This window comes from Nelumbo lutea, chromosome 6, assembly GCF_056320005.1.
Source record: "Nelumbo lutea isolate HS-2025 chromosome 6, American lotus-T2T, whole genome shotgun sequence".
Classification (NCBI taxonomy): Eukaryota; Viridiplantae; Streptophyta; class Magnoliopsida; order Proteales; family Nelumbonaceae; genus Nelumbo; species Nelumbo lutea.
In genome coordinates, this window is record NC_142689.1 from 73,178,797 (window position 1) to 73,206,687 (window position 27,891).

The following is a 27,891-nucleotide window of genomic DNA, read 5'->3' on the forward strand; positions in this document are numbered from 1 at the left end:
ATGCAGAAGCCCGATAGAATATCCCAAGATCTCCACCCTTTTATGAAGCTTTGGCCATGCTGCGAAGTCTAAAAACTGCAAATTTGTTAGGCCTGCAGAGAATTACAGTAGAGTCGGACTACCTTGAGCTGGTGAACATCTTGAAAGGAACTCCGTAGCACCAGCGGGAAGCTGGTTCGTGTGCCAAGATGTGTTGAACGAGCTCAACTTTTTTGATCAAGTCCAAGTGAAGTATACTAGTCGTTCAAACAATGCTTACGCTCATTACTTGGCTAGCCGAAAGTGCTCCCCAGGCCTATGGTTTTCTTTTCCTGCTGATTATCAAAAAGTTTGTAACTCCTGGCTTTTGTATCCGAACTCTTCAAATTTTCATCCTTGGAATTTAATTAATTCGCGGTTACCAAAAAAAAATTAAAATTTCCCTTATATTTGATCATAAAAAAAATCCCATATATTAGAAAACATCCACTTAAGCACTAAAATAATTTTAGACAGGAGATTGTCACCAATGGCGTATGGTATGATACATTGAAATAAATGTGTACAGGCGTCCTGAACTTTATTTGGAAAAGGTCATTTATTGGTTTAATCTGGAATGCGCCATATATGCGAAAATCAACTTCAAAAACAAAAACAAACGTGTTGTCGAACACCACCTTAATTCCCAAAGCTTCATCAGACCATATATAGAAATTAGCATTTATTGGTTTTATCTGGAAATTATGCAATAACATGACTGGAAATCTCTCTGCAAGTTAACACTACAGAACTAAATACTTTAACATCAAATATTGATAAACAGATGAGACATTTGCTTAAAAAGAATTCGTGTATTACCTTTTCGGCTTTTCAAATGATAGCCTACAACCATTATGAGGCTGAAGTTGGAACTCGAAGAACCTGTTGTAATAATCGTGCTGCAAGACGTTGACTAATCCCTCCAACAACACGCCCACCAAGATTGCGAGCTTCTGGCTCTTGAAGGACCTGGTCATTGCATGCTACATCAGCAAGCCTAATACAATACATGTTCCAATGCTGAATATGGTCAGCATATTGGTTCCGTAACTTGAAGAAAATATCAAATCTTCATTAGTGGGTTAATGATAGATACTTTTAGTCATGGAATCTTGTTCAATACCTCAGTGAGATTACAGATATTATGTTTCCATTTTTACTCCAAAGTGAGATTGCTCCAAGGAGGAGCTTAATTTGATTTCCGATCTAGCAAGATCAGGCATTTTTTTTATCAGTAACCATGAATTATACTAGTTATGAGGTATAAGAGAAGACAACATGATCAGGCATGCATTTATCTGGAATACAGAGAAGACAATATCATCATCATCATCATCATCCATGCCTTATCCCAACTAGATGGGGTCGGCTACATGAATCTTGTTTCTCCAATTAATTCTATTTAAAGCCACTAGTATTAAATTATTAATGCCTGATAGACCTGGCAAAAAGTTGACCCAACCTGCAAACCCAACCTACCACGAAAAAACAGGGTTAGGGTCTCATATTTAGCTACCTGAATTTGAGAATTACTAGACCTGGAAAAACTGGGTTGGGTTGGGTTATGGGTCAACCCGCTAACCTGATTGTTAGGCCTAATTGGGACTATTTATGCATTGTTAGAAATTTCCACTCTTTAATCTTTACCATTTAGTGTTTACTCTTTGAATTGTTAAATGTTCAAGTTTTTTATTTTATTTTTGGAATTTTAAGGTTAATTCCTTTAATTTTGGCATTTTTTGTATTTTTTAAAATTTCAGTTATTTTTTCGATGACCTAAATTGACCCATGAGTCAACCCAAACATTTAGGGTTAGGGTCTAGCATTTCCCGACCCGAAATCAACCCAAAGTGTCTTGACTCAACCCGAACCTGAACACGAACCATCCAACCCAATTGCCAGTCATTTTCTTACTATTACCCATGTCCTTTTTGGTCTATCCCTAGCTCCTTCAATTATAACTAATCACTTTTTTCTAACTAGAGCTCTCACATGACAAACCATTTTAGTATACTCTCTCATTTTATTATCTATTGATAGGGGTGGATTCAAGCTGAATTGAGTCGAATAGTTAGCTATTTGAGCTCGTCTCACCAAGAGAGTATGAGGCTCGGAGCTTGAGCGTGGTTCAAGCTAAAGACTTGAGCTCAAGTCAAAAGTTCATAAGCTCGAGCTCAACTATGAGTCAAATGCTTTATAAAAGTAAAAAAAAATTATATATAAAACATTTATTTTTTATTTGATATTTAAAAAAATTAATAATTATAATAATTAGTTATTATATTATTATATATATAAATAAAAATATTATATATAAATACATTTTATATAAATATTATATGTACGTATGTATGTATGTACACATGTAGAAGCTTGATTAGGCTTGCGAGCCTCACGAGCCGAGCTTTATTAGGCTCGAGCTCGGCTTGATTAACAAACAAGCTTGTAAATTGGGTACAAGCTCGGTTTAAACCGAGCCAAGCCGAGCTCGAATAGTTTGTGAAAAGCTTGGCTCGTTGCCACCCCTACCTATCAGGGCTACTCTTAGGTTCCTATTGATGACCTCATTCTTAATCCTATCCTTTCCAGTTTTTCCACTCATCCATCTTAGCATTCCCATTTCTACCACACTCATTTTCTAGACATGTTGTTTCTTGACTACCCAACACTTAATCTGTACAACATAGTAGGTTGTACCACTGTTTTATAGAATTTTCCTTTTAATCCAAGTGGTATCCACCTATCACATAAAAGTCCAGATACACCCCTTCATTTTTCCCATCTTGCTCTAATTCTTTATATGACATTCTCCTCAATCTCTCCCTTGTTATGAATTATTGAACTAAGGCATCAGAAATGGTCACATTGAGTTATCTCTTGGTCTCCAATCCTAACTGTATCCCCATTTGCACTCCCATTATTACCAAATTTACATGTCTTTGCTTTACTCCTACTTATTTTAAAACCTCTTGTTTCTAAGGTATTTTTCAATAAGCTTAACTTTGCATTTAATCCTTCATTGGTTTCATCAATTAAAACAATGTCATGGCAAATAATATGCACCATGGAACTTCCTCCTGAATATGCTTAGTGAATTCATCTATAATCAGTACAAATAGATAAGGGCTAAGTGCTGAACTTTGGTGAAGACCCATAATAATTGCAAAGTCTGGTCTTTCCAACTGGTGTTCTAATATTGGTTGTTGTCCCCTTATAAGTATCCTTAATTAGGTCTATATACCTACTTTTAACTCCTTTCTTTTCCAAGATCCATCATATTATCTCTATAGAAATTCTATTATATGCCTTTTCGAGACCAATGAACACCATATGAAGATCTTTCTTCTTCTCTCTGAACTTTTCTATCAATAGTCTCAAAAGAAATATAGCTTCCATGGTTGATCTCCTTGGCACAAAGCCAAATTGGTTATCTTTATTCAGTTATTCTCTCCCAAAGTTTCTTACTGTGGCTTGCCCCCTACAAAAGCTGGTCCTTGGTTTCTCCATCTCTTACAATGTCATCTGCTATTGTATTAGCTGAGCAAGGTATCCATATGAATTAGTAGTTCAAATTGGTTGCCAAAGGCATAGTTTCTCTAATCACCCATCAGAGTACCCAAAGGCCCTCATTCTTCTCCATCCGGCTAAGGACCAATTTGCAGTCACCTACTACAATCAGATTGGACCATCCTTGTGAGTAGGCTATTTCCAAGCCTTGAAGAAATGCATGAATCTCAGCTGTTAAGGAGTTCCTTTCCCCAACTCATGACAATATGTACATGGTAATTTCTAACACCCCCTATATGTGAAGGCCCCAGATTGCCGAGGTGGCACCCATCAAAATTCATTTTCAATCATCACATCTATGGAGCTACCCAAGAGGTATTGATAATTATTTTTTCTATGGGCAAAGCTAGTTACTGTTGCCCATCCTCTTAACATATCATCAACTGATAGACCTTTGAACCTGATCTGATGGCTCTCATGTGGTAGATGACTTGGACGTCTAATCAGGGTCGAGCCTTCCAACTCCTCAAGAGATGGCTGCAAGTTCTCTCCTTAGAGTATAGCCTTCTGAAGAAGGAAAGAAAAGCTTCTGTCATCTCCTCAACATTCTCCACTTCCCTTTGGTCCACTTTCAATTTTGAGATGAAATTTTTGTTGTGCCTTCCTGAAGTGTAAACATGGAAGAATCTTGAATTATTGTCTCCTTCCTTTAGCCATCTCACTCTCGATCTCTGCCTCCAATAAGTTTCATCTTTTATAAATACCTTCTTCCACAATTTCCTCAAGTCGGCTCTACTTACTCAGCCTGAGTTATCTAGGGAACCATTTTGTTCCTGTTTCTACTGTTGCTACAGTAGTCCGAACCAGTAAGGAGAAGAAGAAAGAGAAGAAGAAGAAGAAGAGGAAAGAACTGTGGAACCTAATAGCTAAACCCTATCAGTCGACCTCTTAATAGTGATTAGGCTCTAATTAAATGTACAAGGAGTAAACTGCCCCTACTTAAGTATGGGACAGAGAACCTCTAATAAGACTGCCACATAAGCTCATAACTTAACCAAGGTGAGTTGACTAATCTACCCTTATTCGGCTAACTCTAACACTCCCCCTCAAGCTGGAGAATATATGTTATATAATCCCAGCTTGTTACATATATAGTTCACTCTCCTTGAGCTTAAGGCTTTTGTAAACAAATCTGCCCACTGATCACCTGAGCCTACATGTTCTGTGCTTATCTCTCCAGTAAGAACCTTCTCCCTCACAAAGTGGCAATCAATCTCTATATGCTTTGTTTTCTCATGAAAAATAGGATTGGATGAGATATGGAGCGCAACTTGATTGTCACAGTACAACTTCATAGATTTATCCATGTGGAACCTGATTTCTTGTAGGAGATTCCTCAACCACACTAATTCACATGTAGTGTGTGCCATGGCTTTGTACTCGACTTTAGCACTGCTTCTAGCCACAAACGTCTGCTTTTTACTCTTCCACGTCACAAGATTTCCTCCAAGAAATGTGCAGTAACCTATAACAGATCTTCTATCAGACACAGCCCGCCCAATCTGCATCCATGTACCCAACTACTTTAAGTTTTCCTCCTGGTTTATACAATAACCCACGGCCCAGAGCTCCCTTCAGATATCTTACAATTCTAAGAACCGCATCCCAGTGAGATATACGAGGGTTCTGCATAAATTGGCTCACCACACTGACTGCAAAGGAGATGTCCGGTCTCGTGATAGTCAAATAGTTCATCTTCCCCACTAGTCGCTATACCTTCCAGGATCATCAAATATTTCCCCTGTATCATTGCTCAACTTAACATTTGGTTCCATAGGAGTTTCAACCGGTTTTGCACCTAACAGTCCTGTTTCATCCAATAGATCGAGAACATATTTTCTTTGGCACAGGTTTACACCTTGTCTTGATCTAGCAACTTCTACACCCAAGAAATACTTCAATGTCTCAAGGTCTTTTGTTTGAAAATGATTTTGCAGAAAGACCTTTAGTTTGTCGATCCCCAATTTGTCATTGCCAGTTATGACAATATCATCCACATAGACCACTAATAAAATCTTTCCAGTTTCTGAGTCATAGTTGAACAATGAGTGATCAACCTGGCATTGTTTCATTCCAAAATTCTTCACCACTTCACTAAACTTCCTGAACCAAGCACGAGGCGATTGTTTCAACCCATAAATTTCCTTTTTCAGTTTGCACACCTTACCAGCCTCCCCCTGAGCAACAAACCCAGGTGGCTGCTCCATATATACCTCCTCTACAAGATCACCATGAAGGAAGGCATTTTTTATGTCAAATTGAAATAGGGGCCAATCATACATAACTGCCAAGGAAATTAACACACGGACAGAGCTAATCTTAGCCACTGGAGAGAAGGTCTCCATATAGTCCACTCCATACAACTGTGAATAACCTTTAGCAACAAGTCTGGCTTTCAGACGCTCCACACTACCATCTGGCAAGTATTTAATAGTATACACCCATTTACAACCCACAACATGCTTACTAGGAGGAAGAGTAGTGAGTTCCCATGTGTGAGTATGCTGAAGAGCAAAGAGTTCCTCCTCCATTACCTGCCTCCACCCAGGTGAACTAAGAGCCTTTTGGACATTGTTAGGTATGGAAATAGATGACAATAGTGAAACAAACTGGCGATGTGAGGCGGAAATGCGAGATACTGAAACAAAATTGGAAATGGAATGGAGAGTAGAACTACGTTTACCTTTCCATAAGGCAATGGGTAGATCAAGTCCTGAGGGTTCAGCAACAGGAGCAACGACAGGATCCGCAGACAAGGTAGAAGCTGGAGGAGGGGTCGGTGTCGTTCGACGTGTATACACTTGCCGAATTGGTGGTTGTTCAGTAGGGATCTACACTGGATGAGGTGACGAGTCAACTCCAACAGGAACACCCGGAACGGGATCACTGACCAGAAGAGGAAGAGGAAGTAAAGGTGGAGACGAAGATGCTTCAATTCCTGAGAAGAAGGGAACAGACTCAAAAAAGGTAACATCAGGACAGACATAGCACTTCCGAGTAATGGGATTGTAACACTTGTACCCTTTTTGAGTCCGAGAGTAGCCAAGAAAGACACACTTAATGGAGTGTGCATCCAACTTGTCTATTCTAGGACTCAGATTGTGAACAAAGCACACACAACCAAAGATACCAGGTGTTAATGGAAAGGGAGACAAGGTGGGGAACAAGATAGAGAAGGGAGACCGGCCACGAAGAATAAAGGAGGGCATCCGATTAATGAGGAAACACGCAGTAAGTACGACATCACCAAAACCGTTTAGGAATACTCATATGATGAAGAATAGACCGAGCCGTTTCAAGGAGATGATGGTTCTTCCGTTCAGCCACCCCATTTTGTTGAGGAGTGGATGCACATGAGGTTTGATGAATGATGCCATGCTGTTCTAAATACTATTGAAAGGAAGTAAGAAAATATTCACGACCATTATCTGAACGAAGAACTTTGATTGAAACACCAAATTGTGTACATATTTCAGCATGGAATTTTGAAAAATGGAAAATAATTCACTCCTTTCTTTCATTAAATAAATCCATGTCATTCTTGAACAATCATCAATAAAAGTGACAAAATACTTGTAACCATTATAAGACTATTTTGATCGGGCCCCAAACATCTGAATGAACCAAAGCAAAAGGACTCAACATACGACTTTCAACTCTAGGACTGAAGGAAACACGATGATGTTTCCCAAACTGACACGACTCACACTGTAACACTGGCAAATGACTCAAAGACGGAACTAGCATCTTGAGTGCCTTGAGAGAAGGATGTCCCAGTCGACAATGCCACTGTAGAGGAGTGAGTGAAGTCTGAAGTGCAATTGACGATCCACCACCGTCAAGATAATACAATCCACCAGCTTCATACCCCCACCAATCTTCTTCCCCGTCCTGAGATCCTGAAAAACACACGAGGAAGGCAAAAAAGTAACAGAACAGTTAAAGAGTCTTGGTTAATTTACTAACAGACATAAGATTGAATGGAAACTTAGGAACATATAGAACAAATGATAAAAAAAGAGAAGCCATGTCAGCATTGCCAACACCACAGATGGGAGAGGAAGAACCATTGGCAAGGGTAACAATTTGAGATGTGGAAGTTTCAGAGAGAGAAGAGAACACACCTTGAGTCCCGGTCATGTGATCAGAGGCTCTAGAGTCAATAATCCAAGGAGAGGTTTTAGATGACAGGCAAACTATACCTGAGTGGGCAAGAGTAGCAATAGTGTGTTGTGAAGTGGACTGAAGGAACCGCTCATACTCATCACGCGGTACACTCACCATCTCCCTTCCGGAAACAGATGTAGATGTGGAAGGAGTTAGGTCTGCCTGTTGATTATCACTGACATCAACCCCACCAGCAACAGCATGATTGGCCCATTTAGAGGGAGGGCAGCCATGGAGATCATAACAAAAATTTACCGAATGTCCTTCCCTGCCACAGTGGGTACACTTCCTTGTAGAGCTGCCTTTTTCTTTGCCACGGCCTCCCCCTGAGTCACGACCACCACCACGGCCAAATATGGAACCACCATGACCTCCTCGGGAGGCATGTCCTCCCCCTTTTGTACCACGTCCACCTCCTCTGGCTGTCACAAACGCTGATCTATCAGACTGTGTGGGATTCTCTGTCTGTCCCAAAGAAATCCTGCGAAGCCGAGCAAACACTTCCTCAAGTGTAGGAAGGGTAGAGCCCCCCAATATTTGGGCCCTAACGGGTTCATACTCTGATTTCAACCCCACTAAGAACCTTGTGACATCTAGTTGTTCCCTCTGTTATTGCTGAACCTTAACATTTGGAGTGAGAGGATGATAGACATTGAGTTCATTTATGAGGTTCTTCATACTGGCATAGTACTCTTCTAGGGTTTTATTTCCTTGTTGCAGACCAAAGTACTCCTGATAGAACTGATATACCCTTGTAGTATTATCTTGCCCAAAATATAGCTTCTTGGCATGTTCCCATATGTCTTTACCTGTATTTAAGAACATGAAGTTGGCACTTATTTTGGGTTCCATACTGTTCCATAGCCATGTCATGATTTGAGCATCCTCCTGTTCTCAATCATCAAACCCTGGAGAGTCAGCCGATGGTTTATCTTCTTTCACATGCTTCACTTTTCTCTTTGCTTTGAGAAAAACTTCCACTAACTTGGCCCATGGAACATAGTTCTCACCACTCAATTTAATTGAGGTCATCTGTACACCTAGATAGTCAGAGGAAACCACCACACTAGGTTTCTTATCACTACAGCCATCTCCCATTGCTGCCATGATACTCTTTCAATGCTGCCTCTAATCTGACTTCCTAATCACCAACTAAGTGCTGCTGTCAAGAGTTTGATGTTCCAGAACCTACAGCAGCCCCTAAACACAATGATAGATACACACGCCTTTGTTCTTATCCACACCACTACTGATTTCACAAAAAACACAGACTACACCAACATTAATTCAGCACTTACTAACCACATGCAAGTTCTCTTACAACTACTCAACAGAGTTTGTGCATCACAAGCACCACCACACAGCCATAGCTGTCACACACAATACAAACCTGCTTTAACGCTTTTAAGAGGGCACCGCAAGACCAACAAGAACTCAACTAGTACCATTGCATTACACCTTGCACCATTCGGCCACCTACAGTAGCCCCTACACCATCCGGCCACCTGCAGCAGCCCTTACACCATTTGGTCACTATAAACACAGCCTGTTCTTGGAATTTTTCCAAGAACCAGGGCAACAACCAACCTAGTTCTCTAGGTTTTGATCAGTCCTCTCAAGTTCTTGAAGATTTTCAACCTAGAAATACCAATAGCACAAAGAGAAGAGATAACCAACCTTCATTTGAGAGATTCAGCCAACCATTCACTACTGAAGTTGCTTTCTTAGGAAAGGAGGTTCTGCGCACCAGAAAAAAAAGAAGAGCTGAGATGTTTCAGGCCTGGGATGAACCACTTTTCTCCATTGACAACCCAGAGAAGAAAAGGAGAGAACTGAAGCACGAACTGAAACAGGTCACGAACCTTGCTCTGATACCATGTTTCTACTGTTGCTACAGTAGTCCGAACCAGTAAGGAGAAGAAGAAAGAGAAGGAGGAGAAGAAGAAGAAGATGAAAGAACTGTCGAACCTGATAGCTAAACCCTATCAGTCGACCTCTTAATAGTGATTGGGCTCTAATTAAATGTACAAGGACAAACTGCCCCTACTTAAGTATGGGACAGAGAACCTCTAATAAGATTGCCACATAAGCTCATAACTTAACCAAGGTGAGTTGACTAATCTACCCTTATTTGGCTAACTCTAACAGTTCCCTTATACCTAACTCTTCCAACTCCGAAAGAATTCCCCTTTTCTCATCTCCAAAGGCCTTGAACTCTTCTTTTCCCCAAGCTTTTAACTTCCTTTTTATCTCCAAAAGTGGGTGGTTGCAGTTGGAAGTGGTTTGGATAGCTCTAGTTTGAGCGGCTACCTCTTCTCTCCTTCTCCCTGGAGGCCAAGTACGGTGAAACCCTAGTTTTGGGGCTTTTGAGTGCTTGACTGACCTTAGTTAGGTCTATAAAGGTTAAAAACATTGTTTTTTTTTTCGTTTGATTGATGGAGCAATCTGGAAGTGAGGTGAAGCAGATCCTAGTGTTGGGGGGTTGGTCCTGTAGATTCCATTTTGACAGGAGTGATTACAATTAAACTTGACAGAACAAATTACCTGGCATGGGCACAATCTATTAAGATCCATGTCTGTAGTAGAGGTAAACTAGGGTTTCTAACAGGTAGTAAGGCGATGCCAGATGAGTCTGACCCTACATATGAGAAATGGATGCTGGATAAATACACAGTTATTGGGTGGTTGGTAAATTCTATGCAGCCCCATATAAGTCAACACCACCTGTGGATGACTTTAGCCAAGGAGATTTAGGATGGTGTGACAGAGACATACTCTTAGAAATTAAATGTTGCAAGGTCCTACAAACTAAAAAGTGATGCAAAGAATTTAAGACAGGGGGAGAAGAGTGTGGTTGTCTATTATTTGATGTTGAAGTCACTATGGCAGGAGTTGGATGTTATGGAAGCATTTGTATGGGAAAGCACCAAAGATGCTGAAACTTTCAGGAAATTTGTGGAAAGAAACAAGGTGTTTGAGTTCCTTACAGGACTCAATCTTGAATTTGATATTACAAGGCAGAATATCTTGGCCAAAGATGATGTGTCACTTGCATAGGCATACTCTATGGTGAGCAATGAAGAGAGCAGGCGACAGGTACAACTACAGACCCCACCTCCTCTAGAACATTTTGCACATGTTGGAATAAAACCAAAGGGGCTAAATGAGAAAAAGGAAGTGATGTGTGAATACTGCAAGAAGCCGAAACATACTATGGATTCTTGTTGGAAGCTTCATCCAAATCTTCTTCCTGAGAGGTTTCATAACGACAACAGCTCTAAGAAGGGTGGTTAGTCTGGAAAACTCAAGAATGCAAATGTTGCCACAGTATTTGAATGTGAAGAAAAATCTGTTGTGGAACAGTTGGCAGCAGTAAAGGCAGAATTTGAGAGATATGGGAAGTTGATAAATCACTTGGAGTCTACTATTGCATCTTGCTCCTCAGGCCCCTCCTCTACATCTGCTTTGCCCATTCAGGTATTCGTGCTTCTACAAATCATGCTACAGTCTCATGTAATTATAGAATTCCTTGGATCATAGATTCTGGTGCATCAAACTATATGACTAGCCTACCCTACCCAACCTTTTTTATTCATACCAACTCTCAGAGGACGATTGGGAGTGACCATGAGGCGAATGGGATATACCTGTTGGATGCCTCTGATCAAAGTCCTGGATTACCTAGTGGAGTTGCCTTGAAGTTTGTTTTATCATAGTCAGTTAATAGAGTCATGGTATGTCATTTTAGATTTGGTCATTTGCATTTTTCAACTTTGAGTCATTTGTTTCCAGAAATGCTTAAGGGAATATCCTTATCGATCCTTCATTGTGAGTCATGTGAACTTGCTAAACATTGTAGACAATATTTTTTAGTGAGTAATAAAAAATCTGTTTCTCCTTTCCATATTGTGCACTCTGATGTGTGGGGGTCATATCATTTACCTGCTATGGGGGGCTACAAATATTTCATTCTTTTCATTGATGATTTCTCTCGTTACACATGGATTTACCTTTTGAAATCCTGGGATGAAGTACCAAATATTGTACAAAAGTTTCATGAACTTATACTTACCCAGTTTAACACTCAAATCAAAATATTCTAATCTGATAATGCAAAGGAATATTTTGAGAAGAGTATCTCCTCCTACTTTGATACCTTCGGAGTTATTCATCAGAGTTCCTACTCCTACACTCCTCAACAAAATGGAGTGGCGGAAAGGAAAAACAGACATGTGGTTGAGGTTGCAAGAAGCCTTTTTTTTGCTTCCCATGCTCCTATTAAATTTTGGGGTGATGCTATTCTTACAGCTACATACTTGATAAACTGAATGCCTTTTCGGGTTTTGGGGTTTAAAACTCCCTTTAGCTTGCTTTTTCCAAATGAGGATTTGTTTTCTCTTCCTCTCAGGGTGTTTGGGTGCACTTGCTATGTCCATGTCCACAGTCATCAAAGACATAAGTTTGAGCCTAAAGCACACAAGTGTGCCTTTTTGGGATATGCCTCCACATAGAAGGGGTACTGCTATTTTGACCCAGTTCGTGGCATTCGCTTTGTTTCTAGAGATGTCACATTTGTAGAGTCAGTCCCTTTCTTTGGTAACTTCTCCTGAGGGGGAGCATTCAGACGAATTGTTTGCATTGTCACCATCTGTTCCTCTTCCAATTCCCATTGAATTGGACTTCTCCAGTTGAGTCACCAACTGTACTTCTCCAGTTGAGTCATCTATCTCTGCTCCCCCTCCCCCTCCTACTCATCCTCCTTTTCTTTCCCATCCTATTATCCAGAGGTGGTACCAGAGATAAAGACTTAGAGACATGCAAGTTGTTTCCACGCCTTCAGATGTGCCTCTTGCTCCTCCCATCACTACTGAGATAACAGGTCAGCCCTCTTCTACCACTTCGAATACCTTCCCTAACCTTGATCTCCCTATTGCCCTTTGCAAAGACAAAAATGCACAGCTCATTGTATTTCCAAACACCTGTCCTACAGCCACCTTTCCCCTTCCTACTATTCCTTTCTTGCCTCTGTTTCCAAACATGTAACTCCCCGGTCTATCCCAAATGCCTTGTCTAAACCAGAATGGAGAGATTCTATGATGATTGAACTAGATGCTTTGCATAAGAACAATACCTGGGAAATTGTGGATTTGCCTGAGGGAAAGGAACCGGTTGGCTGTAAGTGGGTGTTCACTATTAAGTATCATTCTGATGGTACTGTTGAGAGATATAATGCTCGTTTGGTTGCTAAAGGATATACTCAGATGTATGGTATTGACACTTTAGAAACTTTTGCCCCATTCGCTAAGATGACTTCAGTTCGAGTTTTGCTATCTTTAGCTACTGCTTTTGACTGGCCTCTTCATCAGTTTGATGTAAAGAATGCCTTTTTGAATGGGGACCTAGATGAAGAGATCTATATGTCTTTACCTCCAGGGGTGTATGGCTAGGATATGCAAAGAAAGGTTTGTAAACTGAAGAAGTCTCTTTATGGCCTTAAGCAGTCTTCTAGAGCCTGGTTTGACAGATTTCGGGCTGCTCTTGTTGCTTTTGGGTACATACAGACTCAGTCGGATCATACTTTGTTTGTTAAGAGGAGAGATTCCTTAGTGAACCTCCTGATTGTCTATGTTGATGATATTATGGTTACAAAAAATGATACTCAAGAAGTTGTTCATCTCAAGAGTTTTCTTAACACTGAGTTTGAAATTAAAAACTTGGGAGAACTCTGATATTTCTTGGGAATTGAAGTTGCCAGATCTAAGGATGGTATGTTATTGATCTCCTTGCAGAGACTGGGAAACTGGGGGCTCGACCTGTTTTTATTCCTATTGACCTAAATCATAAGTTGTCAACGACTGAAGGTGAATTGTTGCTTGATAAGGGGGTGTTCCAGAGACTGGTTGGGAAGTTACTTTACCTTTGCATGACTTGACTAGATATTTCCTATGCAATTAGTGTAATCAACCAGTTTATGCATTCTCCTAGAGATACACATTTAGCAGCTACTGAGAGAGTTCTGTGCTATCTAAAAGGGACGCCAGGGAAAGGTATCTTGTTTGCTAAGCATGGACACATGAAGCTGGAAGCATACACTGATACTGACTGGGCCGGAAGTATTGATGATAGGAGGTCTACTTCAAGTTACTGTGCTATGGTAGCAGGGAACATTGTATCATGGAGGAGTAAGAAACAGTCTGTAGTGGCAAGATCTTCAGCTGAAGCGGAATACAGGGCAATGGCACATGGAGTTTCTAAACTTTTGTGGTTGAGATCACTTTTAGATGAATTGGGTATAGACTGTGAGAAGCCAATGATGTTATATTGTGACAACCAGGCTATTATCAACATTGCACACAATCCTGTTCAACATGATAGAACTAAACACATTGAGGTTGACGGGCATTTTATATGAGAGAGAGTTGCCTCAGGATGGAGAAGTCTATCTACCATTTGTTGCTTCTAAAGAACAGTTGATTGATGTTTTGACAAAAGGTGTTCCTAAAGGAAAGCTGGTTCATTATATAAGCAAGCTGGGCATGATAGATATCTATGCTCAGCTTGAGGGGGAGCGTAGAGAGACTGGGCCGAATGGGATAAGTGTCTTTCTTATTAGCTCTTTCATGTTATGTTTTCTTATTGGGCCTTTAGCTCTTAAGCTCTTATTTATATTTTATAAGTTTAGTGCTGATGTGGACGCCTACTTAAGGGCCTCCTTGTAATTTATGTAACTTAAGTAAGTTTAATAAAAGATTAGAGTAGCGAAAAGAGGAGATATTCGAACTTCTCCTTTCTTCTCCAATCTTCCTCCTTGCTGTCTCCTTCTTCTCTGATTTCTTTTGCTTTTTTCTGAAATATTCTATTGATTTTATTGGTCTGAATCACATCTGGGATTTTCTTTTAATAATTAATTCTGTATTCAGCATTAAGGGCCAGTGATCAGAAGTGCATCGAAGCCGGATTTCCTGGAATAAGTTGGGAAAATTCTCTATTCATTCTTGAAAAGGATAAATCTGTCAAGTCTGCAACTGATGTTATTTTCCTGCATATTTGACCAGGTGAACTGTCCATTCTTGAACGGAAGATCGCACAAGTTGTGTCTGGAAATGAATCTGGAAAAATTTCTCATGCTTCTAGTTAAGGCTCTGCCCCTTGAGTGCTCTTGACTGAATCTTATGACGTTGAAATCTCCTGCTATACACCACGGAATGTCTTCCTCTTCATGCAAAGAATCCAACTCCTCCCAGAATAGGACTGTTTCCCTTCATATTTATTCTGGTCTTCCTCTTCTCCTCTTCAGCCATTCTCCTATTGCCATGTGAGAACCAACTGGCAAGCTCAGCTTTGTCTTCAAGCTTTCAACAGCCCTTTTAGAGCAATGCTTCAACTCCAGCCACTAGCCATATTCTCCTCCACCGTCCCTCTATCAGTAAGTCACAAGAGTGAGGAATGCATTCCGGTTTCACCCTGAGGAGCTTAATCTTTACTGAAAATAAGTCTTCAAGTTGTAATCTTCTAGAGTTCCTCCCAAAGCTTCTGCAATTTTTTTTTTCTAAAATGACTCATTTCCAGAGATTGAATGGCATCCCCATCATTTTCACCATTTTACTCAATTTATTTAAAACTATTTCATTACAAGACATCTTCCATCTCTCAAACAACGCCAAGCCTTCCCCTGTTTTCACCATTGAGACCTCTACCACCTCATCATAGATGTCTACAATGGCTCTGTTCTCAGAGAAAGGGAGTAAAGCTGCCATGTTTTTGATCTAGAGCTCTTCTATAACTGAATCTAGCACTGGCTACTAATCATTTACTTTTTCTTTTGCTGTAATTACACATCTTTTGACCTAGTTCCCTTTCTCCACCTCCATTGACATTTTGTGTTCATTGTGAGCTAGCTACTAACACCATTTCCCTTTCCTCTTCACCTCCATTACTGGAACCAGACTCACCTCTAATGGGGACTAGGTTTTCATCCCTTCCATGAAAGCAATCACCATCTACCGAAGCTTCCTTCTACTCCTCCTCAAGTGTCCTTTGTCCATATGGACCAAGTAAAGTTGCATGTTCTTTGTAACCATCTTCCATCCTTTGCACTCCTTTCCCTCCAGTAAACAAATCATTTGTTTTCTTACCTTCCTTGAATACTTTTGTAACAATTACACACCATCTCTTCCTGTTAAATTGAAGCACTGTCTCATACTTCTGATTTGAAGTACACAATGAGCTTTTCCACCCTTGCTTTCTCACCAAGAAAGTTACTCCATCTATGAAGCCCTACAACCAGTGTTTTAAAAGCGTAAGGCACAGAAAAGGCGCAAGGGCCAATTTGCGCCTGAGGCACAAGGCGAGGTGCACGTCTTTTTAAGAAAGGCGCAAAATTACAAAAAAAGCTAAAAATTTAAAAAAAAATCAAAAAAATGCAAAAAAAAAATATTAAACATAATGTTAATAAAAAATATAAACTTAAGTTTTAAAATAAATGTTTTAAAAAACCTATTATCTAAAATTAAATTACATAAACATAATATGTAAAGCATATTCAAATGAAAATTTAAAAATAAAAGCAAACATATAAAGCATTTTTAAGCATGTAAAACCCACAATCACTTTTTCTCCTTAATTGCATTGCTTCAAGTAGCTAATGTGATGTAAAACATAATGCATTATTCTATGAGTCGCCTTTGCACCACGCCCCTCGAGGCAAGCCCGAACAAGTCTATGTTAGGGTCTGAAATTCTTATTTCTCAGATAAAAAATAATGATTTTATAACTTTCATTGCCTTTTAAGAAGATATTTTATTGCAATGAATGAATGGACAACATTAGCAAATAGGGGGTTCTCGAAGCTTCGGTGAGCGAGCGAACCCCCTATTTTCTAATGTTGTTCATTCATTCATTGCAATAAAATATCTTCTTAAAAGGCAATGAAAGTTATAGAATCATTATTTTATGTGAGCAATAAGAATTTCAGACCCTAACATAGACTTGTTTGGGCTTGCCTTGAGGGGCGTGGTCGGGGGTCGGGGCCCCGGACCCAGCTGCTAGACTAAAAAAAACAGCAAAAAAGTGCAAAAATTTAAAAAGGCGCATCAGGCGCATGCCTAGGACCTGAGCAAGGCACATACCCCAAAATGCGCCTCGCCTGTGTGCCTAGGCACACCTCAAGCGCGCCTTTTAAATCACTGCCTACAACCATTGTATAGCTTCTCCAACCAAGAATATTGTAGCTCCTTTCCTCCCTAATCTTCAAAGAGCATTACCCTGCCTTCCATTATTCTCTGCAGCTCTCTTCAAAAATAGATTGCATTATAGGCTCTAGATAAACCAAGAACAGTACTTGCAATTTTCACACGAGAGAGAAATAAGTTGTAAAACTTAAATATATGTAAATGTGAAATAAATCAATTGGATGATCACCCATTTAAAATGGGGTTAAAGAAATATTTGGGTAATAACCTCTATGTACCTGAAGAAACTTAACTTTATAATACTGTCTCCACTCAAGCTCAGCAAAGAAATGAAAAGAGAAAGAAACCTTAGAGTGCGTCTTACCTGTACGATAGGTTGCAGAAGGGCTGGATCAAAATTCTTTGACGACTGCAAGAGCACCCATATTCTGAACACTTGATCTCGAAGTTCTAGCATGCTTTCCTGCTCACTACTACTCACAACATTAAGTCCAACTGCACTATTGTTGAGCATTAAACTCCTTATAAAACTAGGGATGGAACTATATGTATCAACCATTGTGCCAAAAATAATAGCTTCAGCTACACGGATGGCCTCCTTAATAACTAAAGTTCTTAGCTCTTCACCCCCTGGGCCTAGTAATAGCTTCAAAACAGGTTGCAAGGCATCTTTGGCAGAAAAATCCCTGTCCTTCCTTCCCTGAACAAGTAGGTTTTCGAGCCTATTCCACCTGCATTATGTTTTTTATTGGATTAGATTTTATTTACGGCAAAAAGGATTTCAGTATAGCATGAAAAAGTTACAACATGGAAGCCAAAAAGATGCCATAAACATTAATCTGCAATAGCCCCAAGACACCCTTCTTGCCCCCACCCCTCACTGTTGTGCTGAAAACAAAAACAGAAAATAAGAAAAATGAAAAAAAGGCATTTGTTTAAATAGACTTGCCTAAATCTTCCATCCTTGAACAGCAACTCAATAAGAGCATCTCTAAGATATGGATTTGGATCAGTGAGTAGCCTTTTAGCAAAATATGGATATGAAGCAGCCAGCACCTTAAAGTCGGGGTCAGCATAAAGAGCTAAGCCTTCCAGTACTGTAAGTGACCTCAATATCAAGGCATAATATGCTGGGACTGCAAGCAATATGAAGAACTAAGCCATCTGACATCATTCTCCATGAAAACATAAACATGTGTGTGCACACATACAATGAAAAACTGTAGTTTCTTATATATTTGTATTACTGTCCCTTTCAGGTGTTTGAGGAAACCAAAGACTTAATAACTTGAACAAATTCCCAAGTCTCTTTGTCAACATATACTTCTAGTCTCTTGTTTGAGTGTTCTAGTATAGCCTCCAATTGAAAAAATAGCCAACAGGATAAGCCCTGAAAGTCATTGTTAAGTCACAATTAAGACTCACCATTAAATGGATATTGATACAAAACAGCGCCCAAACCATCCACAATTGTTTTAAAGTTGAGTTCACTGACAGTAGAATTAAGTGCATCATCAAAGAAGTTTCGAAGTGCTGGAACAATTGGAGAAACATCTACCTCTGGAGATAAGAAATCCAAAGCATAGTAATCACGGGCCATAGCTTCATAATCCCGATTAACCATGTGAACAACATGACCAATAATAGCAAATCTTGCTTCTTCTGGAGTCTCACTCATCATCCCAAAATCAAGAAAAGCAAGTTTTCCCTCTGGAGTTGCGAGGAGATTACCAGGATGAGGATCTGCATGAAAATAACCATACTCAAGCAGCTGCCTAAGGCTGCATTGGATACCTGTATTGACCAAATCCAAGACCTTTAAACCTTGCTTCTCAATGGCTTCTTGCTCATTTAATTTGACACCATCCACCCACTCCATTGTTAGTACTTTCCCACTGGTGTAATCCCAAAAGACATCTGGGACAAGCACATCCTCTTTGTCAGCATATAGTTTTTTAAACCTCCGTGCATTCTGACCCTCCTGCACAGACCTGACACAGTTAAAATCCAAAATAGCCAAAAGCCATTTCTACAAATATGGCAATCCAGTATTTCTGCTAACTATATGAAACCAACGCTATAGACCACTGACAATATCAATGATATGACTAAATTGACACACAATTGTTTTCCTTTATGGTCAAAACTCCAAAAATATAATGTAATAATTACATGCCCGAAGCTGAAGGATGATATCTTTTGTGGAGGGCACAAACCTGTACATAATTAAGCTCTTGATAAACTCTACATGCAAATTCATCGACAAGAGCAACAACATCACTGGATATTATGTCCACATATTTATTTATTAGAAACCCAAGGCCTCTTATCAAGTAAAAGTCCAACCCTATAGCTTCTTCAATACCAGGTCTCTGTACCTTCACAGCAACAACCTGTCCAGAATAATTCAGTTGAGCTTTATACACTTGGCCTAAACTGGCTGCTGCGATTGGAGAAGGAGATATGGATGAGTAAATGGACTCAAGTGGCATTCCCAACTCCTTTTCAATGCACGAAAATGCCTCTTCATTTGGAAATGTTGGCAGAGCATCCTGCTCAATAGAAGGTAACAAGGAGGATAGGTGTTTAGCATTTGAGCTAATCATACATTTAATTGCAATAAACAGTATAGTGTACATAAAAACTTCAAAAAATTACACCAATTTTTACATAAGGGAAAATAATAAACTTCAGGTAGAACTCCAAAGGGAAAATAAAAATTCTTTTCATTTTAAAGTAATAAACTTAACTCCATGTGGAGAACAAATATAGATAGAAAGTGAACAAGTTGAGAATTAAAACCATAATGCAGATAAGCATAAATAATTGGATATGGGTGTATCACATGCCTCAGTGTAGAAAGGATATTTTTTGCATCTCCAAAGATGATATAAACAAAAGAACCAAAAATAACAAAGATCATGTAAACAACCACTTATATCAAACTTGAAAATGCCAAGTTAATTTTCATTTTCATATAAATAGGATATATAGGAGCTCCACCAGTTTGGTCTGGTCTTATACTGCCAGTCCCAAGTCCAAATAAAAGAGGGTTGTGCCAGGTTAGAAGCCGGTATTAAGACTTTTGCCAAACTCTTATGGTCAGGGATCCTAAATTATCCTTTTTATGCTCATGCTAGGCCATTCCTTGGAGATGAAATCAGAACAGTAAGTTCTTGAGAAATAATTCAGAAAAAAAAAAAAGAAATAAAGTTAGAAAAAGAAGTTCTGTTTACACAAGGAGAAAGAGGCTCAAAGAAAAATCTTGCTGGCAGGAGATGAGGATACAACTTCCAGCAAGTTTCTTTGGTATGCAGTGCTTCAGCTTCTTGCAGTATTTACAGATAACTTTTTCTCATCTGCAGTTCTAGACTTTACTCCAGCATGAGCAAAGAGATTTATAGGTGCCTCCTGAAGCTGCAGTTTGTTGTTTGGACTGTTATATCAGTATATAGGCTGAACCAAGCTAGGTTTAGTGGCCAAATTTCAAAAAATTTTTAGCCCAAACACTAAGAATCAGATTCTCTAGTTTTGGAGAATCAAACTCTCCTAGGATCGATCTAGCATTGGATTGAACCAGATTTGGCTTCAAATTATATTATGAGTGTACCTGATACAGAGACCAAAGAATGCAGCTCCCAAAGTGGTGGTTTACGTCCAAAATTCAAGCACAAAACGTTCTCCCAACTGAACATGGTGCAATTGATCTGAAGAGGTTGATCTTGCAACTAGTCTCAACTGATTTGCCATTCCAACTTGCTTGGATACGTGCAGTTGTAACCACTTAATTTCTCTAATGTTTTGCAAAGGAAATACAGCAGAGAACAAGAGAATTGATGCTTCTCAAAGGGTAGGTCGAACTAGGGTTTTTTGGGTAATAAGAGAGTAGAGAACAAGGTGCAAGGAGGTACACAAGTGTATGTTGGCCCCTACCTCTTATCTCTTTTATAGACATCCCAATTCTAATGTAATTAAGACTATCCAAATCTGATTTCGTTAGGCCTCTAATTACATTAGTTATTATGGAAATCCATACCTACATTCAACCCAATACACATGACAATTTAAGCTGTCATGTGATTAATCTAACTAGTTAATGGGCTAAGGCCTATTATTTAAGTGGTTCATTAACATAACTGTTGCAGGCCTTATTGGGCTTGAAAAATGTTAGGCATGGGACATACAAAGGTCTTATATTAGTCCATATGGGTTCAAACCATGTAAGAAAGCACATGGGCTGAATTCACTGAGTAATTCAAGTGAACCCTTGAGCCATTGAATTAGGCTCAGTATGGGCACAACACTTAGGTTGAAGTGATCCTTGGTTTCAGCCATCCTATGAAGCCCAAGGATAATGGAATAACATAAGAAAAGCCCATTAGATTTCATCCCTTTAATGGCCTTTTGCTCTTAACTTCTTAGCCCAAAATGTTCAAACACTGCTCATAGGGGAGGACCTCTTCCTTGTCTGTAATATGTAGTGTCACACCCTTTGCTCAGATGGATCTCAAGATTAAAACATTTTTCAAAAAATAATATATTATAAATATAAATGCAATTTGCAAAAATGTTTTGAAAAACAAGTTGAAATCCACTACCAACAGTTTTAGGTTTCCGTTAGAGAGAGTATTAACCTTGATATTCTCTTTGTCTAACAAAGGGCTGATCCTATCACAATGATCACCTACTAAGGTAGTATTTCGAACTGCTCCAACATACCTAGGTATTTGACCCTAAGAGGATCTCACTGGTTTGAATATCAAAAGCAGTCTGGTCCAAAACCTAGTGCAATATCATTATCAAGTCTAGGGTTAAGTGCAACTTTCAATCCAAAGCACAACTAAAAATTGGTCCATGTTCAATGTTTCTTATAAACACCCATAAATTGTACTTAGGGTCTAACCCTAACAACTGGGACAAGTTGTTCCACCATTTAAGGAGTACATCAATATCAACCTTATTAGGATAAACTCCCCAAATTTATCCAATGGCTGAGAATATTTTAACCAACATAAGTCTCATGAATGTCCAATTTAAGGGGTAATTCACATAAAACTACCAATCACAAACATGAAACAATAATGAACTGATTTTATTAATTCATAAATCTTAGTATACATCAATCTGATTGAAGCTACGGGTATAAATTGTCTAACACATCTTTTGTTTGCTCTCCCCACTACTAACCGTCACATGGTCTTGAAAGATAATTACTTTGTTTTTTTCTAGTATATTTTGTCTAATGATATCAACCTCCAGATTGAGGCTGATTATGAATTCAAACACTCTACTCCTCTCAACCAACTTCCTATAAGTTTTTGCATCCTTAGTACTTTCCCACATAATAATCTCCAATAGATCTATTTTTTTGCTACAGTGACTTCAGCTGTGAATAGTATTTAGGCAATGGCTTCTCCCCGTGTCATAAACTATTCACATCATTCTTCAATTGATACACCTTGGCTACATTCATTTTCTAGGAGTACATTTCAGCAATATTGTTCTAGATTTCCTTGGTTAAATCCATCCATAAATAGTTCTGGCTGATGTGTGGTAGCATGGAGTTCACCAACCATCCAATAACTATATAATTCTCCTACATCCACTTCTCGTAGGCAGAAGCAGTCTCTGTTGGCTTCTTCTTACGACCTTTAAGATAGCCCGACTTCCCCTTGCCGCAAACATGGATGCGAATGGATAGTGACTGGGCAAGATAATTAGTTCCATCTAGTTTGATTGTCGTTACAACATTCAATAGGTTATCAACGGACCCTGGACCAATTCCAAATTCTAAAATCTACTTCATCTCACTTCCAAATTGTACCATTCAAACTAAAACTCAATTTAATACCTCCAAAAATAAGAAGCAATCAAAACAGATCCCAAACAGCAGTCCCTTAGTTGGAAACTTGACACTAAACTTGAAACAAAGGTTCTATCCACTTAAGCTATTAGGAGTAAAGGAGAGAAAAAGCTTCCACTCCTAGCAGCCTTCCTGAAAATCTGTTCCAAGGTTGCCGCACCCTAAAGCCAATAATAGAGGTCTTCCAAACCATCAAGCGCCAGATAAAAAAAGTCACTTTACTCCTTACCTCAAGCCAAGAAAAAAACTATTATAGTTATCCTAGATTTTGGGAAGAAATCTCCAAGACACTTTCTAGGCTTCAAAAACCAACTTTGAAATCTCCAAAAGCCTTTTAGTAATTGGGCAACACCAATCAAAGATGATCAACACCTCAAACCTCCATACACTCTGTTGAGCCTCGAGTATACAGGTTCAGAGAAAAGGAAGGAGAAAGAAAATCACTACTCTAATACCAAGATGAAATTAGAACAATAGACTTTTTTAGAATTAATTCAGAAAAAAGAAAGAAAATTGAATGTTCTCTTTTTTTTTATAAGTAATAAAGTAATTTATTAAGAATAATTAAGATGAACCAACATAAGGTACAAAATAGAGTTCCCACAGAGAGGCGCGAGATGTTGCCTAAAAAAAAGCAAAATTACAACTAAGCCCAAAATGATTGATCCCTATGCACCCCTTGCTTGGCTGAAAGGTTGGCATCCCATTAGCTGATCTCCTTTCCCACTGGACTCTAATTGTTAAATTGGAGGTTAGCCACTTAAATCTTCTCATCGCCCCCTATATGACCATGCTACAGTTTAGAGTATTGAGAATATCGGGTGTGTTACTGTTCACACCTAGAAAACTTACACTTAACATATTGTGCAAAATTGCAAAGAGGCCCTTGAATAGGTGTCCTAATACAAAAAGTGTAGAAGGACAAAAATTCCCTTATACTCCCCCTCAAGTTGAGCATAGATGTTTGTAATGCCTAGATTGTTCAAATTGTTGTCAAGATTGATTTGGGGACACCTTTAGTAAGACAATCACCCAATTGATCTTCAGACCTCACAAAAGGTAAACAAATATCTCCACTAGCAACTCTTTCTTTAATGAAGTGTCAATTAACCTCTATATGCTTTGTATGATCATGTTGAATAGGATTGTGGGCTATGTTTATGGAAGCTTGATTGTCACAATATAATATCAATGGAGTATCAATCTGCACTTCCATTTCTATCAACAAGTTCTTCAAACACAACAATTCAGAAATCCCATGAGCCATAGCTCTATACTCTACCTCCGCACTAGTTTGAGCCACAACTGATTATTTCTTACTTTTCCAAGATACACCATTACCAGCACCAAGATACAATAGTTAGAAGTAGACCACTTATCGTCAATAGAACCTACCTAGTCAGCATCACAATAGGCCTATACCTTCAAATGCCAATGTTTCGAATACAACATTCCTTTTATTGGACACCCCTTCAAATAGGCAAGTATTCTATTCACAACTTGCATTTGAAATGACCTAGGCTTATGCATATATTGGTTGACCACATTTACAACATATGATATATTAGGTCTAGTCAGACATAAGTAGAGAAGGCGACTAACAAGTCTTTGATACATGACTTTGTTAGGAAGGACATCTCTATCATCAACACCCAACTTATGATTGGGATCAATCAGAGTTTCAGCTGGTTTACAATCCAATTTTCCTACCTCTTGAAGCAGATCAATGACATATTTCCTCTAAGAAATATAAATGCCCCTCTTTGACCTTTCGACCTCAATCCCTAAGAAATATCGATGATTTCCAAGGTCCTTAATTTCAAATATAGTAGCAAGAAAATACTTTAGTTCAACAATTCCAAAGATATCCTCCCCAGTGATAACAATATCATCGACATGTACTATTAACATAGTCACTTTTCCATTTACTCTCCTGATAAACAAGGTATGGTCATCTTGAGATTGTGAGAAGCCAATTTCCAATACAACTTTTCTAAATCTGTTAAACCAAGCTCTATGGGACTATTTAAGGCCATAAAGGGATTTTTTTCAAATAGTAAACCTTTCTTTCATTCCTAGGAATGTTCACTTATGGAGGAAGTTCTATGTAAACTTCTTCTTGAAGGTTACCATTAAGGGAGGCATTCTTAATATCCATTTGATACAAGGGCCAAGAATAGTGGGTAGCAAGAGACATGATAACTCGGATTGAGTTCATTTTGGCTACTGGGACAAAGGTTTCCTGGTAATCAATGCCATACGACTGAGTGCATGCTTTTGCCACAAGTCGAACTTTATACCTTTCAATTGAGCCATCGACTTTATGCTTCACTTTGTAAACCCACTTACATCTAATAGGAACTTTGCCTTCTGAGAGAAAAATGATTTTCAATGTCTGTTTTTTTCAAGTGCCTCCATTTCCTAGTTCATAGAATCCTTCTAATGAGGGAACTGGATTGCCTCAGTAACATTGCGAGGGATAAAAACAAAAGCAATGAAAGAGAGGTATGCACAATAAGAGGGTGATAATGTATCATATTTGAGATAAGATATTTAGCAAATGTCATTTTTGCTTTACAAATTGCAATAGGGAGGTCAATGTTAGAACCCACACTAGGAAGCTCAATAATAGATTCAACACAAGCATCAGAAATAGGAAGAGGTTCAGAATCCAAATTACTTGAGTTCGGGAAGTCATATTATAATTGTCATAATTGTTAGAAGTAGTTAACAAGGGCAATATTGTCTTTTTCATGCTATTCTTTCTCTCTTATATCTGCTATATTTTTCCTAAGGATATTGTAGTCATTTCAGCCTTAGTAGAATGTTAATACAACTTGGGTCGACAATAAGGAGAAGTGAACAGATTTTTCCTTTCTAGTCTTCCCTCTTTTCTTCTCCTTATCTTCTCTTTCCCTTCCCTTTCTCTTCCTATCTTCTTCTCTTTCTTTCTTCTATCATTTTCATCACCTTTTCTTACTTTATTAAAGTTGGAACATGGTATCAGAGCCTTGAGGTCGACTGTATCATTCACGACACTGTTCACGCCTCAACTTTTTGTGCCCTAAGAATATAGAATATTCTCTTTTCTTTGTTGGAAAGGAAAATGACTTAAGAGGACTGATCACCCACTTGGAAAAGAGGCTTTAATGCCTCAAGTTGTACTGTTGTGTGAGTTGGTGGTGTTTTTATAAAAGCCCTCTATTCGGCAGTTTGAAGATGGCAGCTTTGTGATGTTTCGAGTTGTGAGGTAGGTGTTCCTCAATGTGTGGTGATTTTGTAGTGGTTTATGTTGTGGTGACGCCTTGTGGTAAGTATGCAATCTTTCCCAAGTGTTTCTAAAGTAGAGGGCTGATGATTCTTGGTGTTTTTCCTACAGAAAAAGGTGTGTTACAGTAGTTGCATACCAGCTGTTTGACAGTTTGCCTAGGTGACAAATCACTGATCTCTTCTCACTCATGGCTTCATCAAATGGTAACAATAAACCTATAGTAGTTGTACAACCAGATTTCATGACTTCTCAATTAACTACGGTGAAACTCAATGGTACTAATTATATCCCATTGAGAGATCTGTCCTCTACAGGCCAATATATCCAAGATCAGGCTAGATTCTCAACTATGCCCTCTAACTCTTGCATTTCTCCAATAAGACAAAATATGCAGTGGTAGAAGCTTTTATCCAACAAGTTTTGGGGCATAGCATAGCAAAGAAAAACAATTACAATATTAAGAGATCGAGGACCATGAAAAAGGCACAGAAGTATTTGGAAAGGGAGATCTAACCTGTAATTCAGAGAGCTCCTCTAGGTACTCAGGCGGGCAGATATCGGGTCTAGTTGACAAGCCCTGACCAACTTTGACAAAAGTTGCGCCCAATCTCGTGAAAATCCTTCTCAGCTCCGCAGCTCGCATACGCTTGTTCCGTTCGAGCTGCCCATTCCTTTCATCCAGCGACAGTTTGAAGGCGAAGGTACCCAGGCTTACCAAAATCTCTAGTGTCCTCCGCAAAGCCTGACAAAGAAATTGGCACAGACACAACAAAGATCATCTTGCGTTGCGTCAATCTTGCACGGTTTGTGTAATAAAATTCCAACGAAAAACAAAATGACAGAATTGGTAGAGGGATATTATTGATAATACCTTGATGGGGCGAGAACCGTATTTTTGGGCAAGAAGTTCAGGGCTATAGACGGAAGAATTGGCTGCGCGGGCCATGGCCCGGGCCTCGGCTTGCATGTCGTTGGCACGAACCTTACTGGAAGAAGACGAGAGAGAGCCATTCCCTTCCAATATCTGAATGACATAATTGCCCCCTCTGTCTCCCACCGCTTGAACCGGCCTAGCCTCCACCAGTGCCGACTGGGGTGGGACTCTGGCTTTGAGCTTATATGGACATCTTGACCTCGAAACCGCCGCGGTCCCTAATGGCGGCGACGTTGGAAGAAAACCAACCGATGACAACGACGATGATAATGGTAGAGGAGGAACTATCATCGCCCGAACGGTACTGGTAAACACCGACCTGCGAGGCTGAGTGCAAGGAGAAGGAAAAAACAGTTACGTTTTTGGACGAGGACGAAAAACAGTTTGAAAGACTGCCTACCAAAAAAAGGGAAAAAATAAAAAGAACAGTTTGCAATGAGTTCGTTTGCAAGACCACAGACTGCGGAATCTTGCTCTCACTCGGGGGAATCACAAAAATGACAATATAATGGCACACGCCACACTTCAGATAAAATTTTAAAATACATGATTATTTTTTCAAGGCAAAATAATACATAGTGTTTTTTGGGTGGGGCAGAAAAATACATAGTTATTAATTACATAACGCATTTCATCGGTTCATCCCAAGCCACGTATTAAAATGTAAGGAGTAAATTCCAAAGACCACTGGTAGCTCCCCGTAAGATGCGTGGCTTTGTTAAAAGGAAATTCAAATAAAATAAGTCCTATATCTCATAAATTGTGTCGATTGCGCATTATATCGAGAGTGGCTAAATTGATCAGGTCGGGCGCGTTTAGCAGTCAGGTAGTCGATTGCCTTTTCTCAGAGATCTCACTTTATCTATATGTTGATTGTTGG

General features: G+C 39.2%; 1 protein-coding gene across 4 annotated transcripts; it reads right to left on the reverse strand.

The window, feature by feature from the left end:
- Window positions 1-428: 428 nt before the first annotated feature.
- Window positions 429-27,891, reverse strand: LOC148849654 (Protein kinase superfamily protein). Of its 4 annotated transcripts, none has more exons than XM_088952050.1 (9): window positions 27,618-27,891; window positions 26,949-27,338; window positions 26,592-26,819; window positions 19,160-19,495; window positions 18,369-18,924; window positions 17,893-18,079; window positions 17,308-17,674; window positions 838-987; window positions 429-670 (listed from the first exon to the last, which is right to left on the reverse strand). In XM_088952050.1, exons 1-8 carry the CDS (start codon window positions 27,639-27,641, stop codon window positions 871-873), a joined length of 2,205 nt encoding a protein of 734 aa, XP_088808176.1. In that variant the 5' UTR covers window positions 27,642-27,891; the 3' UTR covers window positions 429-670; window positions 838-870. The 4 variants fall into 4 exon arrangements, with proteins under 4 accessions (XP_088808176.1, XP_088808177.1, XP_088808175.1 ...); XM_088952051.1 differs by having other exon boundaries at window positions 19,322-19,495; window positions 27,618-27,750; XM_088952049.1 differs by lacking the exon at window positions 429-670 and adding an exon at window positions 686-748.